The sequence below is a fragment of the Leiobunum rupestre genome, chromosome 2 (genome assembly GCF_980474605.1).
Source record: "Leiobunum rupestre chromosome 2, qqLeiRupe1.1.hap1, whole genome shotgun sequence".
In the NCBI taxonomy this organism is placed as follows: Eukaryota; Metazoa; Arthropoda; class Arachnida; order Opiliones; family Sclerosomatidae; genus Leiobunum; species Leiobunum rupestre.
In genome coordinates this window covers 3,557,564-3,571,925 of record NC_143385.1, presented here as the reverse complement: position 1 = coordinate 3,571,925, position 14,362 = coordinate 3,557,564, and the positions used below count along the sequence as shown (strand labels likewise).

Below are 14,362 nucleotides of genomic sequence, written 5' to 3'. Positions count from 1 at the left end.
CAGATTCCAACAGTAGACCGGTTTCGCCCTTTTGGGGCTCATGAGTACTCGGAAATCCGCCGATATCAGTAAAACTAATAAACATCCAGAGTGCCCTATACGTGAGCAGTCAATTGCAATTTATAGTGAAATTAATAATATTGATTAATCCGGCATATAACCACACCGTTCCAACAACTCGTGAAATCAATATATATATGCTTATTGTGTTACCCGCAATGAAACGACGAAAGTTGTTTTTTCCTCAAAAATAAGATATTATTTCTCGGTCTCATTTTAGAATTTTCCGAATGAGACCCGAATGTTCGATAGGCCATATCTTAGCAGCCGTTCGACGTAACCGGATAATAATGACACTTTCTAAATATGAATCGACCCTTGTGAATCCAAAAATGCTGGTTTCAAAAACTATATTTGGCGTTTCCGGCGGATATGGAAATGCTACACATGAAAGATATTAGTAAAATATTAAAAATAAAATTGGTTTCAACTTGCTATCTTTCATAGTTTTTGAGATAATCGCAAATAAGTGCCAAAATCCCAACACCCGAAGACTTATTTAACAGAGTGTACTGATGAGCCCCAAAAGGGCGAAACCAGTCATCTGTTGGAATCTCTGGCTAAAAGTTTGACTTTTGATATAAATATCTTAACGTTGGATTTCAACGGAAGCCCGAGCGTAAAAGATGTCTGCTGAATAGCGACCGCCATTTAATAATTGGTGAAGAATTTCACTATAAATTGCAATGGCCCCAAAGCTACAGAAACGTACTTCCCCTGTTTTCTTCTGCTTAAAGCCATTAAATTTAAGCTTTACACAAGTACAATTTTAGTTTATTTTCTCGCGTTATATATGTAATCCTATCTCTTCCCTAAACCATGGCGAATTTGGTCACTGTGTTGTTATTTTTTCAAATATTTACAATAACGTTTTGTACAGGAAATTAATCTGTTCTTGATACATATTATTAACTGGTGGAGGTCAAAGACTACTCAAATATTCTTCAACTTTTGCCAGTTCAATAAATCAAAATATCGTCGGAAAACACGCGTTTCGACATGTTTAAACCTATCTTGCTTTAGACCTAGTGGCAATCAATTTTTAATTCGTTGGTCCACCATAAAATTAAGCTTTATTATCCCTTTAAAGACTCAGGCCCTTATCTCAATTTTTTTTTGTATTTTGCAACTGTTATGTCCCTATGTCTCATATTTCCCAAAAAATAGTTTTCATGTAAAGTAATTTTGTAACGAATAATTTTTGTTCCAGCGTTGCAGGTGGTGCAAAAAGTTAACCATCCGAATATCAGAATATTGCTCGTAAGTTTCAAGATTTACTTTACTTTTTAGTTTCACATCGAATATATATTCGAAGTGACACTATTGCTATGGACGGAATGTCGTTAAGTGTTTGTTTGTTTGTTTGGCGTGGAAAAGCGACGACACGGTAGATGGAGCTGCGAAAAATAATAAATATAAATTTTATTATTGGCGACACTGGAATTCGAACCCGTATAGCTGCTGACCCCGTAACCTCCAAAATCGACGCCTATACCAACCGAGCTACGCCGTCCACGTCGAATTTTATGCTTGAACTTTTACCCTTGAACAATGGCCCCGGAACTAGCCTTCTTTAAACGATAATATTTTTAAAAATGGTAGTTCCTGGGCGTAAAGATTTTCTTTATCCTGTTTACTGTTTACTCAAAGAAAATACAAGAATAGTTATATGATAAAAAACCTGCACTGGCTAAAGCTGCAGGTGATAGATCCATGTTCAACTTTCACCTAAGAAAGATCTATCATGGATTAATCAAACGGAAATAGATTCATTCTTAGGTGAAAGTTGAATTTAGTTCTAGCGCGTCGCATCGCGACGGTGGCGCCCCCTGGATTGTGGCATTTACTTATCGAAGCCGTGTATGGTCAGAAGTAATAAATAAGTGTGGCACTTTCTTATCGAAACCATGTATGGTCAGAAGTAATAAATAAGTGTGGCACTTTCTTATCGAAACCATGTATGGTCAGAAGTAATAAATAAGTGTGGCACTTTCTTATCGAAACCATGTATGGTCAGAAGTAATAAATAAGTGTGGCACTTTCTTATCGAAACCATGTATGGTCAGAAGTAATAAATAAGTGTGGCACTTTCTTATCGAAACCATGTATGGTCAGAAGTAATAAATAAGTGTGGCACTTTCTTATCGAAGTCGTTTATGTGTGGCACGAAATAATATTTTAGCCTTCTTGGCGAACTTGTATAGTTTGTATAGTCGAGAGATTTTCCGCCCCCTCACGCGTGCCGTTAATTTCCGCCCCCTCTGACCAACCCACTTAAAGGGAGAGTGACCGAAAAAAAGTTGGTCTCATCCGATAGAACTCTTTGACGCGTACGCAGGGCCGTTAATTTCCGCCCCCTCCGAACAACCCCCTTAAAGGGAGAGTGACCGAAAAAAACAAGTTGGTCTCATTCGATAGAACTCTTTGACGCGCACGCAGTGCCGTTAATTTCCGCCCCCTCCGACAAACCCCTTAAAGGGAGAGTCGCCGAATGGTACGATATCGTACGCCACGAAAATTGTAATACGCCCTAAAAATTGCCATGAAATCATCGCACTGAGCCACTGACGCGTCTTCAACCGATTTCCTATTTTCCGTAAAATTACATTCATGGGTATTTTTTTGATGCATTTGCGAATTTACATGACTTTTGGTGCCTAAATTACCCAAATGTTTGATATACATTTCCCAGTTTAAGAATTTCTTTAACTCATATTTCCACTAATTTCCATAATTTAAAAGAATTATGTTCGTCGTGTTTTGCTTACCTATTTCACCTTTGATACTTTCCGTTTATCTAACGATAGGAAATCACATGGCCTCAACAGATTTTGTAATGGTTTGCCCACCCGGGTATCCTGAGGGTGGGCGGTGGCCACTCTTTAACATAGGATGGTAAATTAAATATCAAAAGATAGAAAATCACATGGACTCAACAGCTTTTGTATTGGTTTGCCCACCCGCGTATCCTGAGGGTGGGCGGTGGCCACTCTTTAACATAGGATGGTAGATTATATATCAAATGATAGGAAATCATATGGCCTCAACAGCTTTTGTATTGGTTTGCCCACCCGGGTATCCTGAGGGTGGGCGGTGGCCACTCTTTAACATAGGATGGTAGATTATATATCAAAAGATAGAAAATCACATGGACTCAACAGCTTTTGTATTGGTTTGCCCACCCGCGTATCCTGAGGGTGGGCGGTGGCCACTCTTTAACATAGGATGGTAGATTATATATCAAAAGATAGAAAATCACATGAACTCAACAGCTTTTGTATTGGTTTGCCCACCCGCGTATCCTGAGGGTGGGCGGTGGCCACTCTTTAACATAGGATGGTAGGTTATATATCAAATGATAGGAAATCACATGGCCTCAACAGATTTTGTAATGGTTTGCCCACCCGGGTATCCTGGGGGTGGGCGGTGGCCACTCTTTAACATAGGATGGTAGATTATATATCAAATGATAGGAAATCACATGGCCTCAACAGATTTTGTAATGGTTTGCCCACCCGGGTATCCTGAGGGTGGGCGGTGGCCACTCTTTAACATAGGATGGTAGATTATATATCAAATGATAGGAAATCACATGGCCTCAACAGATTTTGTAATGGTTTGCCCACCCGGGTATCCTGAGGGTGGGCGGTGGCCACTCTTTAACATAGGATGGTAGATTATATATCAAAAGATAGAAAATCACATGGACTCAACAGCTTTTGTATTGGTTTGCCCACCCGCGTATCCTGAGGGTGGGCGGTGGCCACTCTTTAACATAGGATGGTAGATTATATATCAAATGATAGGAAATCACATGGCCTCAACAGATTTTGTAATGGTTTGCCCACCCGGGTATCCTGAGGGTGGGCGGTGGCCACTCTTTAACATAGGATGGTAGATTATATATCAAAAGATAGAAAATCACATGGACTCAACAGCTTTTGTATTGGTTTGCCCACCCGCGTATCCTGAGGGTGGGCGGTGGCCACTCTTTAACATAGGATGGTAGATTATATATCAAATGATAGGAAATCACATGGCCTCAACAGATTTTGTAATGGTTTGCCCACCCGGGTATCCTGAGGGTGGGCGGTGGCCACTCTTTAACATAGGATGGTAGATTATATATCAAATGATAGGAAATCACATGGCCTCAACAGATTTTGTAATGGTTTGCCTACCCGGGTATCCTGAGGGTGGGCGGTGGCCACTCTTTAACATAGGATGGTAAATTAAATATCAAAAGATAGAAAATCACATGGACTCAACAGCTTTTGTATTGGTTTGCCCACCCGCGTATCCTGAGGGTGGGCGGTGGCCACTCTTTAACATAGGATGGTAGATTATATATCAAATGATAGGAAATCATATGGCCTCAACAGCTTTTGTATTGGTTTGCCCACCCGGGTATCCTGAGGGTGGGCGGTGGCCACTCTTTAACATAGGATGGTAGATTATATATCAAAAGATAGAAAATCACATGGACTCAACAGCTTTTGTATTGGTTTGCCCACCCGCGTATCCTGAGGGTGGGCGGTGGCCACTCTTTAACATAGGATGGTAGATTATATATCAAATGATAGGAAATCACATGGCCTCAACAGATTTTGTAATGGTTTGCCCACCCGGGTATCCTGAGGGTGGGCGGTGGCCACTCTTTAACATAGGATGGTAGATTATATATCAAATGATAGGAAATCACATGGCCTCAACAGATTTTGTAATGGTTTGCCCACCCGGGTATCCTGAGGGTGGGCGGTGGCCACTCTTTAACATAGGATGGTAAATTAAATATCAAAAGATAGAAAATCACATGGACTCAACAGCTTTGGTATTGGTTTGCCCACCCGCGTATCCTGAGGGTGGGCGGTGGCCACTCTTTAACATAGGATGGTAGATTATATATCAAATGATAGGAAATCATATGGCCTCAACAGCTTTTGTATTGGTTTGCCCACCCGGGTATCCTGAGGGTGGGCGGTGGCCACTCTTTAACATAGGATGGTAGATTATATATCAAAAGATAGAAAATCACACGGACTCAACAGCTTTTGTATTGGTTTGCCCACCCGCGTATCCTGAGGGTGGGCGGTGGCCACTCTTTAACATAGGATGGTAGATTATATATCAAATGATAGGAAATCACATGGCCTCAACAGATTTTGTAATGGTTTGCCCACCCGGGTATCCTGAGGGTGGGCGGTGGCCACTCTTTAACATAGGATGGTAGATTATATATCAAATGATAGGAAATCACATGGCCTCAACAGATTTTGTAATGGTTTGCCCACCCGGGTATCCTGAGGGTGGGCGGTGGCCACTCTTTAACATAGGATGGTAGATTATATATCAAATGATAGGAAATCACATGGCCTCAACAGATTTTGTAATGGTTTGCCCACCCGCGTATCCTGAGGGTGGGTGGTGCCCACTCTTTAACATAGGATGGTAGATTATATATCAAATGATAGGAAATCACATGGCCTCAACAGATTTTGTAATGGTTTGCCCACCCGGGTATCCTGAGGGTGGGCGGTGGCCACTCTTTAACATAGGATGGTAGATTATATATCAAATGATAGGAAATCACATGGCCTCAACAGATTTTGTAATGGTTTGCCCACCCGGGTATCCTGAGGGTGGGCGGTGGCCACTCTTTAACATAGGATGGTAAATTAAATATCAAAAGATAGAAAATCACATGGACTCAACAGCTTTGGTATTGGTTTGCCCACCCGCGTATCCTGAGGGTGGGCGGTGGCCACTCTTTAACATAGGATGGTAGATTATATATCAAATGATAGGAAATCATATGGCCTCAACAGCTTTTGTATTGGTTTGCCCACCCGGGTATCCTGAGGGTGGGCGGTGGCCACTCTTTAACATAGGATGGTAGATTATATATCAAAAGATAGAAAATCACACGGACTCAACAGCTTTTGTATTGGTTTGCCCACCCGGGTATCCTGAGGGTGGGCGGTGGCCACTCTTTAACATAGGATGGTAGATTATATATCAAATGATAGGAAATCACATGGCCTCAACAGATTTTGTAATGGTTTGCCCACCCGGGTATCCTGAGGGTGGGCGGTGGCCACTCTTTAACATAGGATGGTAGATTATATATCAAATGATAGGAAATCACATGGCCTCAACAGATTTTGTAATGGTTTGCCCACCCGGGTATCCTGAGGGTGGGCGGTGGCCACTCTTTAACATAGGATGGTAGATTATATATCAAATGATAGGAAATCACATGGCCTCAACAGATTTTGTAATGGTTTGCCCACCCGGGTTTCCTGAGGGTGGGCGGTGGCCACTCTTTAATTTAGGATGGTATATTAAATATCAAAAGATAGAAAATCACATGGACTCAACAGCTTTTGTATTGGTTTGCCCACCCGCGTATCCTGAGGGTGGGCGGTGGCCACTCTTTAACATAGGATGGTAGATTATATATCAAATGATAGGAAATCATATGGCCTCAACAGCTTTTGTATTGGTTTGCCCACCCGGGTATCCTGAGGGTGGGCGGTGGCCACTCTTTAACATAGGATGGTAGATTATATATCAAAAGATAGAAAATCACATGGACTCAACAGCTTTTGTATTGGTTTGCCCACCCGCGTATCCTGAGGGTGGGCGGTGGCCACTCTTTAACATAGGATGGTAGATTATATATCAAATGATAGGAAATCACATGGCCTCAACAGATTTTGTAATGGTTTGGCCACCCGGATATCCTGAGGGTGGGCGGTGGCCACTCTTTAACATAGGATGGTAGATTATATATCAAATGATAGGAAATCACATGGACTCAACAGATTTTGTAATGGTTTGCCCACCCGGATATCCTGAGGGTGGGCGGTGGCCACTCTTTAACATAGGATGGTAGATTATATATCAAATGATAGGAAATCACATGGACTCAACAGATTTTGTAATGGTTTGCCCACCCGGGTATCCTGAGGGTGGGCGGTGGCCACTCTTTAACATAGGATGGTAGATTATATATCAAATGATAGGAAATCACATGGCCTCAACAGATTTTGTAATGGTTTGCCCACCCGGGTATCCTGAGGGTGGGCGGTGGCCACTCTTTAACATAGGATGGTAGATTATATATCAAATGATAGGAAATCACATGGCCTCAACAGATTTTGTAATGGTTTGCCCACCCGGGTATCCTGAGGGTGGGCGGTGGCCACTCTTTAACATAGGATGGTAGATTATATATCAAATGATAGGAAATCACATGGACTCAACAGATTTTGTAATGGTTTGCCCACCCGGGTATCCTGAGGGTGGGCGGTGGCCACTCTTTAACATAGGATGGTAGATTATATATCAAATGATAGGAAATCACATGGCCTCAACAGATTTTGTAATGGTTTGCCCACCCGGGTATCCTGAGGGTGGGCGGTGGCCACTCTTTAACATAGGATGGTAGATTATATATCAAATGATAGGAAATCACATGGCCTCAACAGATTTTGTAATGGTTTGCCCACCCGCGTACCCTGAGGGTGGGCGGTGGCCACTCTTTAACATAGGATGGTAGATTATATATCAAATGATAGGAAATCACATGGCCTCAACAGATTTTGTAATGGTTTGCCCACCCGGGTATCCTGAGGGTGGGCGGTGGCCACTCTTTAACATAGGATGGTAGATTATATATTAAATGATAGGAAATCATATGGCCTCAACAGCTTTTGTATTGGTTCGCCTACCTGTGTCTACTAAGGGTGTATGGGTTTGCTCACTCGAATACGCCGATGTGGAACTAATATTACGGCCTGGGCCGGCTTGTTTAGTTTATCTAAATTAAAAATTAATTGAATGGTCGAAGACCCACTTTCCGGAACTATTACATATGAGACACCATAAATAGCTTAACCGTGCCAACATGTTACTTTGAAAACTTTGATAAAATGAAACCAGAGCAGTTTCAAAGAGAGTAGGAACTATTACGAAAAAACATTTGCTAACACTTGATCTCACTTCTTTTTAACATATGCTAGAATTATTAGCGCTAGCTAAGTTAAATCTGGTGGGAGAAATGTGAAATAAGTTGATCCTCCTTATTAGTGACAGCTAGGAGCAACACGCACAATGAGAACGCAGCTAGCCTTTAAATACGCTAACGCAGTGTTGTGTACAAATTTCATTGGATGAGCCTTTACGCTGAACGTTTTACGGAAAGGGGGAAGACAATTTTAGAATTTTCCCCTTCAGACGGCAGCAGGCGCTAAAGCGTCTAAACAATGAAAAATGTACACAAGAAAATGCACGATTTTTGACGGGTTGCGTTCTCCTTGTGTGGAGTGCTGTGTTTGTTGCAGTTCATCCTGCATTTTAGAAACGTCGCATAATCGATAAAACCAGTATTGATTTAAATTTTTGGTTTTCTAACAAAAGTTTCTAGATTTCTTAAGTCCTGCCTGAACTTTATTTGTGGCTCCTTCTATATCATAGAGACTTATTTTTACAGAATATTTTTGGGGTCCGCCTGCGCCGCAGGCCCTACGGGTCCCTTATTTACACCACTGGAAACCGGTCAGAGAGTGGTAGACGAATCCTTCGCAGTTTTTTCTATGTTTGGATGTACAATTCAGATAAAATTCACATGGAATTCAGATTAGGCATTTTAACCCGTACTGAGTACATAAGTAAAAGTGCTGAAACATTTTACGGATAAAAGCAGCAATTTATTGATATACATCCATGAATATTGAACGTGCATAGATTGCCTTAAGTACTACGATGTGACTGTCTTGGAAGCAGGACTAATTTTATCGATTTTAATGACAGTCTAAATTGGGCCGAGAATAACCAATGTGAAATAGGTCTAGCGGCGGAAATATCAGGGCTTTCTGAGACAGCACTGTAGGCTGTAGCCAGACAAGCCGTTCCCTTGCAATGTTGTTTAATTTCCGTTCTGCAATAGTGACCATGGACGGAGCGTCAAGTCCTACCCCTACGACAGGCTGATAACGTGAATGGTATATCAGGAATCCATACCTCTACTAGGAATGCTTATCCTGCCGTATCGCGTATGGTAAGATCACTGACGTCTTTGGCCCGGTCTACTAGGTAAAAAATCCCCTCTGCGCGCTCCCCTCTCACGTTGTTGTTTTTTAAGTTAACATAGTGACGCCAAAAAAACCGTCAGCCACCTCGAAACGAAAATCTGCCACGATAAGCATTCCAAGTAGAGGTATGGATTCCTGTGTATATGTATCAATTCATAATTATACCCAATATTTTATTTTTATTTGTAAACGAAGACAGAACATTTTTATTGGGATAGTAGGTCTTTAAGCAAAATGTTATGTAAGTATTTAACGTTTTTTGCTTGTTATGTTGCAGGACATTTTTCATTTGCAACTGACATCTGGAAATATAACTGAAAGCATAAAAAAATTAATGCAGTTTACCGGTAAGTCCTCGTAGTGAAATGATAATTTAATTACGGTGACCATCCTAAAATAATTGACCTATTTTCATGGTTGTCAGGTTTTTTTTAATCTAATAATCGATTTTTTTTATTTAAATTATTTTTATTTTATTCAATTTATTTATTTATAAACTATTAATGGGTATTCAATTCAATTGATTTTCAGCGTTGGCAGTTTTACTTTTTTTAGTAAAACTAAAAATCAAATCAAAAGTCGGAAAATTTTCCGTATTTTTCCGAAGGAATAAAAAAAAGGTTTCATTCCATGATTAATCTAATACATTGTTTGCAAATTTAAATAAAGCGGCATTGCCGCCTAATTTTTTCGAATCTGAAAGTAAAACTAAACCTCTAGACTAGTTTAAACTGATAAACAATGTAACACTATTAATGTTTTGTAGTATGTTTACTGTTATTAGACATTTTATATCGATAAAAAGTTAAAAACATTAATAACGGTTATAAAGTAATTCATGTTTCAATTTTTATTTTTCCGATTAGCGGAAAATTTTCCGTAATTCGGAAAATATTCTGGAAATTTTTCCCTTTTTATTTTTCCGGAAAATTAACAACACTAAATCAATCGTTCTTTTTTATTTAAATGGGATTTTTCAATTTTGAATTTTTCAGTATGTTACAATTTAAAATTACAATTTAATATTTTACCTAAATGGTCAGATTTCTTTGTAATTGAATTGTTTTAGTATACATTTTTGCCATTATTATAATTAATTATTTCTATTAAACCATTGAAAGACATTAGTGACTTAAAACTATCATTTTGTAAATGGCAATAAAAATAACGTGCGGAAACCTATTGCTCAAACTACGCCGTGACACTGCAGGTAGTACCTTGGACGTTATACGGCAGCGCCACGGGTGGACTTTCTTTGAACTTGAGCGTTGCCAGGTCCCAAAACTGAAATTATAGTTTCGAAGCCGAAAAACTATCGAATTTTCTAGAAAATTATAGTTGGTCCACTTTGATTACTCGCTATAGCGTGGTAGCACTTTATCATAGTTGGCCGTTACTAACATATTTCGTTTTCGTTAGGCTACAACACGCTTGATTAGTCAAGTCGGCCGTATTTTCGAGTACAAACGAAACACTCCAAGGAGTATAATATAATTAATATTTCAATTCTTAGCCTACTAGGACTAACATATGTAACTGCAAATGCCGTTCTTTTGTTAACAGAAAGGAACTTTCTAAAATTTCATAAACTATCGCACAAATATCGGAAATATAGTAAAATTATAGTACAATTATCGCTAAAAGCGTACTATAGTACGGAAAAATTCGAAATGTAAAATTATCGAAATGTACAATAATTATAGTACGGTTGGCAACGCTTACTAGCTCATGCCAAATTTTCCCACTTTCACCAGTGTCACGGTGCAGTTTGAGCAGATTATGTCCAGTCAGGAATCCATACCTCTACTTGGAATGCTTATCCTGCCGTATCGCGTGATCACTCTGACGGCTTTCGCCCCGCCTACGAGATAAAATTTCCCCTTTGCGCGCGCTCCCATCTGATGTAGTTGTTTGTTAATTAAACATAGAGACGTCAAAAAAAAACTGTCAGCCACATCGAGACGAAAATCTGCCGTGATTAGCATTCCAAGTAGAGGTATGGATTCCTGGCCCAGTAGGTGTTCACACGCCACTTTTTTTGCCCTTTAAATAAAGTGATTTTTTAAGAAAAATCACGGATTTAAATCACGTAATGTACTTGAATAACGGAATAAAAAATTTGGCAAAATTGTATACTAAACAATTCAATTACAAATAAATCTGAGCACACTTAAACATAATATTTTATTTGATTAAATTATGATTTAAAAGACAGTCATCCCTAACACTATGGTTTGGTTATAATCGTAGGTCACGTGCAAGTGTCGCAAGCACCCCTCCGAACCGAGTTGGACGACGAAGGCGAAATTAACTACAATTACGTCCTGAACCTTCTGGAAAAATCTGGATATGAAGATTTCATTGGATTAGAGTACAAAGCGTCAGGTACGATTTTTTCTGTTTTTCCGCTTTGGTGTAACTTGGCGCAAGGAACGGTTGATTGCCGTTTTGTGGTGAAAAGACTGTAGCAGCTCCTATTCCTACCGCTTTATTTAAAATGAAGAATGAACAATTTGTACTTTTGTAGGCATTATTAAGTAGTGGTCGCACTTATCTAGTTTGGCCGGTGGAGACGTCGGGTGATTGACAACCGAGGTTTAAAAAATATTTAGTAGAGTCAGGGCCGTCGCTACAAGTATTTGGCAGAAGAAGCAAAATTATTTTTTCGCCATTTCTAGTGCATCGTACTTCATTTCCCTTTACGTGGCTTTTCCCATTATTTCAATAACATATCATTTCTTCTATTTTTCTATTTTCCATTATATATATTAAATTTTATTGGATTAAAGAAAATTGTTTTTCATACGACTATGACTTGGAATGTGTATATTTCTTCGTGAATATCGAATTGTTTTAGGTAGTCAGTTCTAGGTATTATGCTAGAAATTATAACATTCATGGTGCCATCTAGGAGCAACAAACTAGCTCCTAGGTGCCATGCAATAAGCGTTCCTGGACCAATGTGCCATATTAGCTACAATATTAGACAATTTTAGAACCATTCCTTTAGAATTTTTATGACATTTGTATCTTTACATTAAATAATTAAAATCGTATCAATAAATTAAAATGGTTTGTATTTGTCTTCAAACTCATTTTACTTCTAAAAGGACATAAATGAACTTTTGCCACTTGTTATTAAAGTTTCTCGCCTCACGGATAAAAAACAATTGATAGATTAATAAAAACAATTTGGTTCAAGGAAGAATATTGTTTGCCAGATTTTAGGCTGTGTCCGGTTTATTGGGTTTTTTTTGGGAGCCCATATCTCTGAAACGAAGCACTTTAGGACCCCTGTTTATCGGACATTTTTTACTCATAGAGACCTATAGAATGCATATAGAAAGTTTCGGTACTCTTATCCGTAACACCCTGTAGATAAGGTCCATAATGTATTTTTAGCGTTACTTCCAATCCCCCTCGCGGGTAATTTCCCCCCTAAAAACATCAAATCAGCGCGGTAAATCGTTGACGAGCTATTGAATTTGAAACACACAGATGACGTTTTTCATTCCCCTTCTATCATATCGGGCGGAAATTCGACCATTCTTGGTTAGGTATTAGGTAGATATATAAAAACTGCAAATATTGTTACTTTTCTTTATCTTTATATAATGTTCTATAATTAAATTATGTTTTGTTTTTAGGCGACTCAAAGAAAAGTCTGTCCTGGTTGCAGCAATCCAAATTCTGGGGTTAATGCGTTCTTCATCGACAGTAATTGATTTCCCCAAACCAAAGAGACTTATGTGCCATTTCATGTTCTTAAAATTAATGTTAAAAATTAAAAATATATTTTTTTTACACGGAAAATAAAATTTGTTTTAGGTGTTTTCAAATAAATATATTTCTTAGGAACACAATTGTAAAAGAAATTTCCATTCAATTAAAAGCAATAAATAAACATTAATTTGCATATACCTGCCCACTCTTTTCACATAATTTTTCTAGTCTGTAATTATTTTCAATTTACTTAAATTAAAATTCGTTACAAAACCTAGAATCGGATTAGGGTTTAATTGACTTAGCACAAATGACGTCATATGGCATAGCCCACGCTTTTGTTTAGAGATAAGAACTTGTATACTAGGCGTCACCGGGAACTAGTTAAGTTGGGAATTCTAACAAAAGAAATAATGAAAATGTGAGCTCTAATGGGAGAAAATGAAACAAAAATAAATAAATTTAATATAAGATATCTTGAATCTTAATTAATAATAATAAATAATTTTGATCATTCGGAATAAGTGAAAGACCATCGTTATCTACGTTTGATCATGACTTGGAATTATATTTGCTGATGAACTGACGTTTTGTTAATGATTCGCCATCATCGTACTCGAAACGTTTTACGCAAAACTGATTGATGTCAGATTCGGTAGCTTTACTCAAACATTTATAAAATCGTTTACTTTTCCAAAATTAATTCTAAAAATCGATAGCAGAAACTGCCCTTCCCCCTTCTTAAAGGGGCTCCAAAGTTCGGTGGCAAAAAAAAAAGAAAATTGAGCATGCTTTTCTTCCCCCCCAACCCCTCACTCGGCCTTGGCAGAGGCGGGCAGAGTCAACCGTAAATTTCGCACTTTACTGACTTTACACACATTTTGCCACCGAACTTTGGAGCCCCTTTAAGCTTGCGACAGTGGCAGAGAGGACGACATTATGAGGTAGGGGAAGTGTTATTTTAATACACTTATTTTCAAAATAGACCTATCCTTAGTAAAGGATGATACAATTAGCGAATTAGTAGATTAGTCCATTATAAAAAGGGATAATAAAGCTAAACCCTAAACAAATTTGAAGAAAATTTAAAAACTCATTTAGCTCGTACCGATAAGTCTTCCAGCAAATAAAAGACGCGAAACTCGGACCAATAGATCTTCGAATGAAGAACTAAATAAAAAAAATAAATAAAAAAATAAAACAATTTCTATATTTAGCCTAACATTTTTAAATAACTACATTACAACTTTCATATTTTAATTCATTTTAATTTAAATTGATCTGCTGTTTTATCATTTGCTCGTTTCTTCAACACTCCGAATGGAAATTATGATATTGGTCAATTTCTACTGCCGACCAAATGGATAACTTCATTCTTGACCAGGTATCCATACCTCTACTTGGAATGCTTATCGCGGCAGATTTTTGTCTCGATGTGGCTGACGGTTTTTTGACGTCACTATGTTAACTTGACAAACAACAGT

The 14,362-nt window shown here is 38.6% G+C and overlaps 1 protein-coding gene across 6 annotated transcripts in view; it reads left to right on the top strand.

The window, feature by feature from the left end:
• Positions 1 to 13,046, top strand: part of Gip (hydroxypyruvate isomerase-like protein Gip) — a 33,538-nt gene extending 20,492 nt beyond the window's left edge. For all 6 annotated transcript variants that reach the window (XM_090165319.1, XM_090165323.1, XM_090165320.1 and 3 more), the window contains exons 6-9: positions 1,271 to 1,320; positions 9,433 to 9,502; positions 11,406 to 11,540; positions 12,803 to 13,046. In XM_090165319.1, coding sequence (XP_090021445.1) covers positions 1,271 to 1,320; positions 9,433 to 9,502; positions 11,406 to 11,540; positions 12,803 to 12,855 — 308 coding nt within the window. In that variant the 3' untranslated portion in view covers positions 12,856 to 13,046. The remainder of the gene's footprint in view (positions 1 to 1,270; positions 1,321 to 9,432; positions 9,503 to 11,405; positions 11,541 to 12,802) is intronic.
• Positions 13,047 to 14,362: the final 1,316 nt, after the last annotated feature.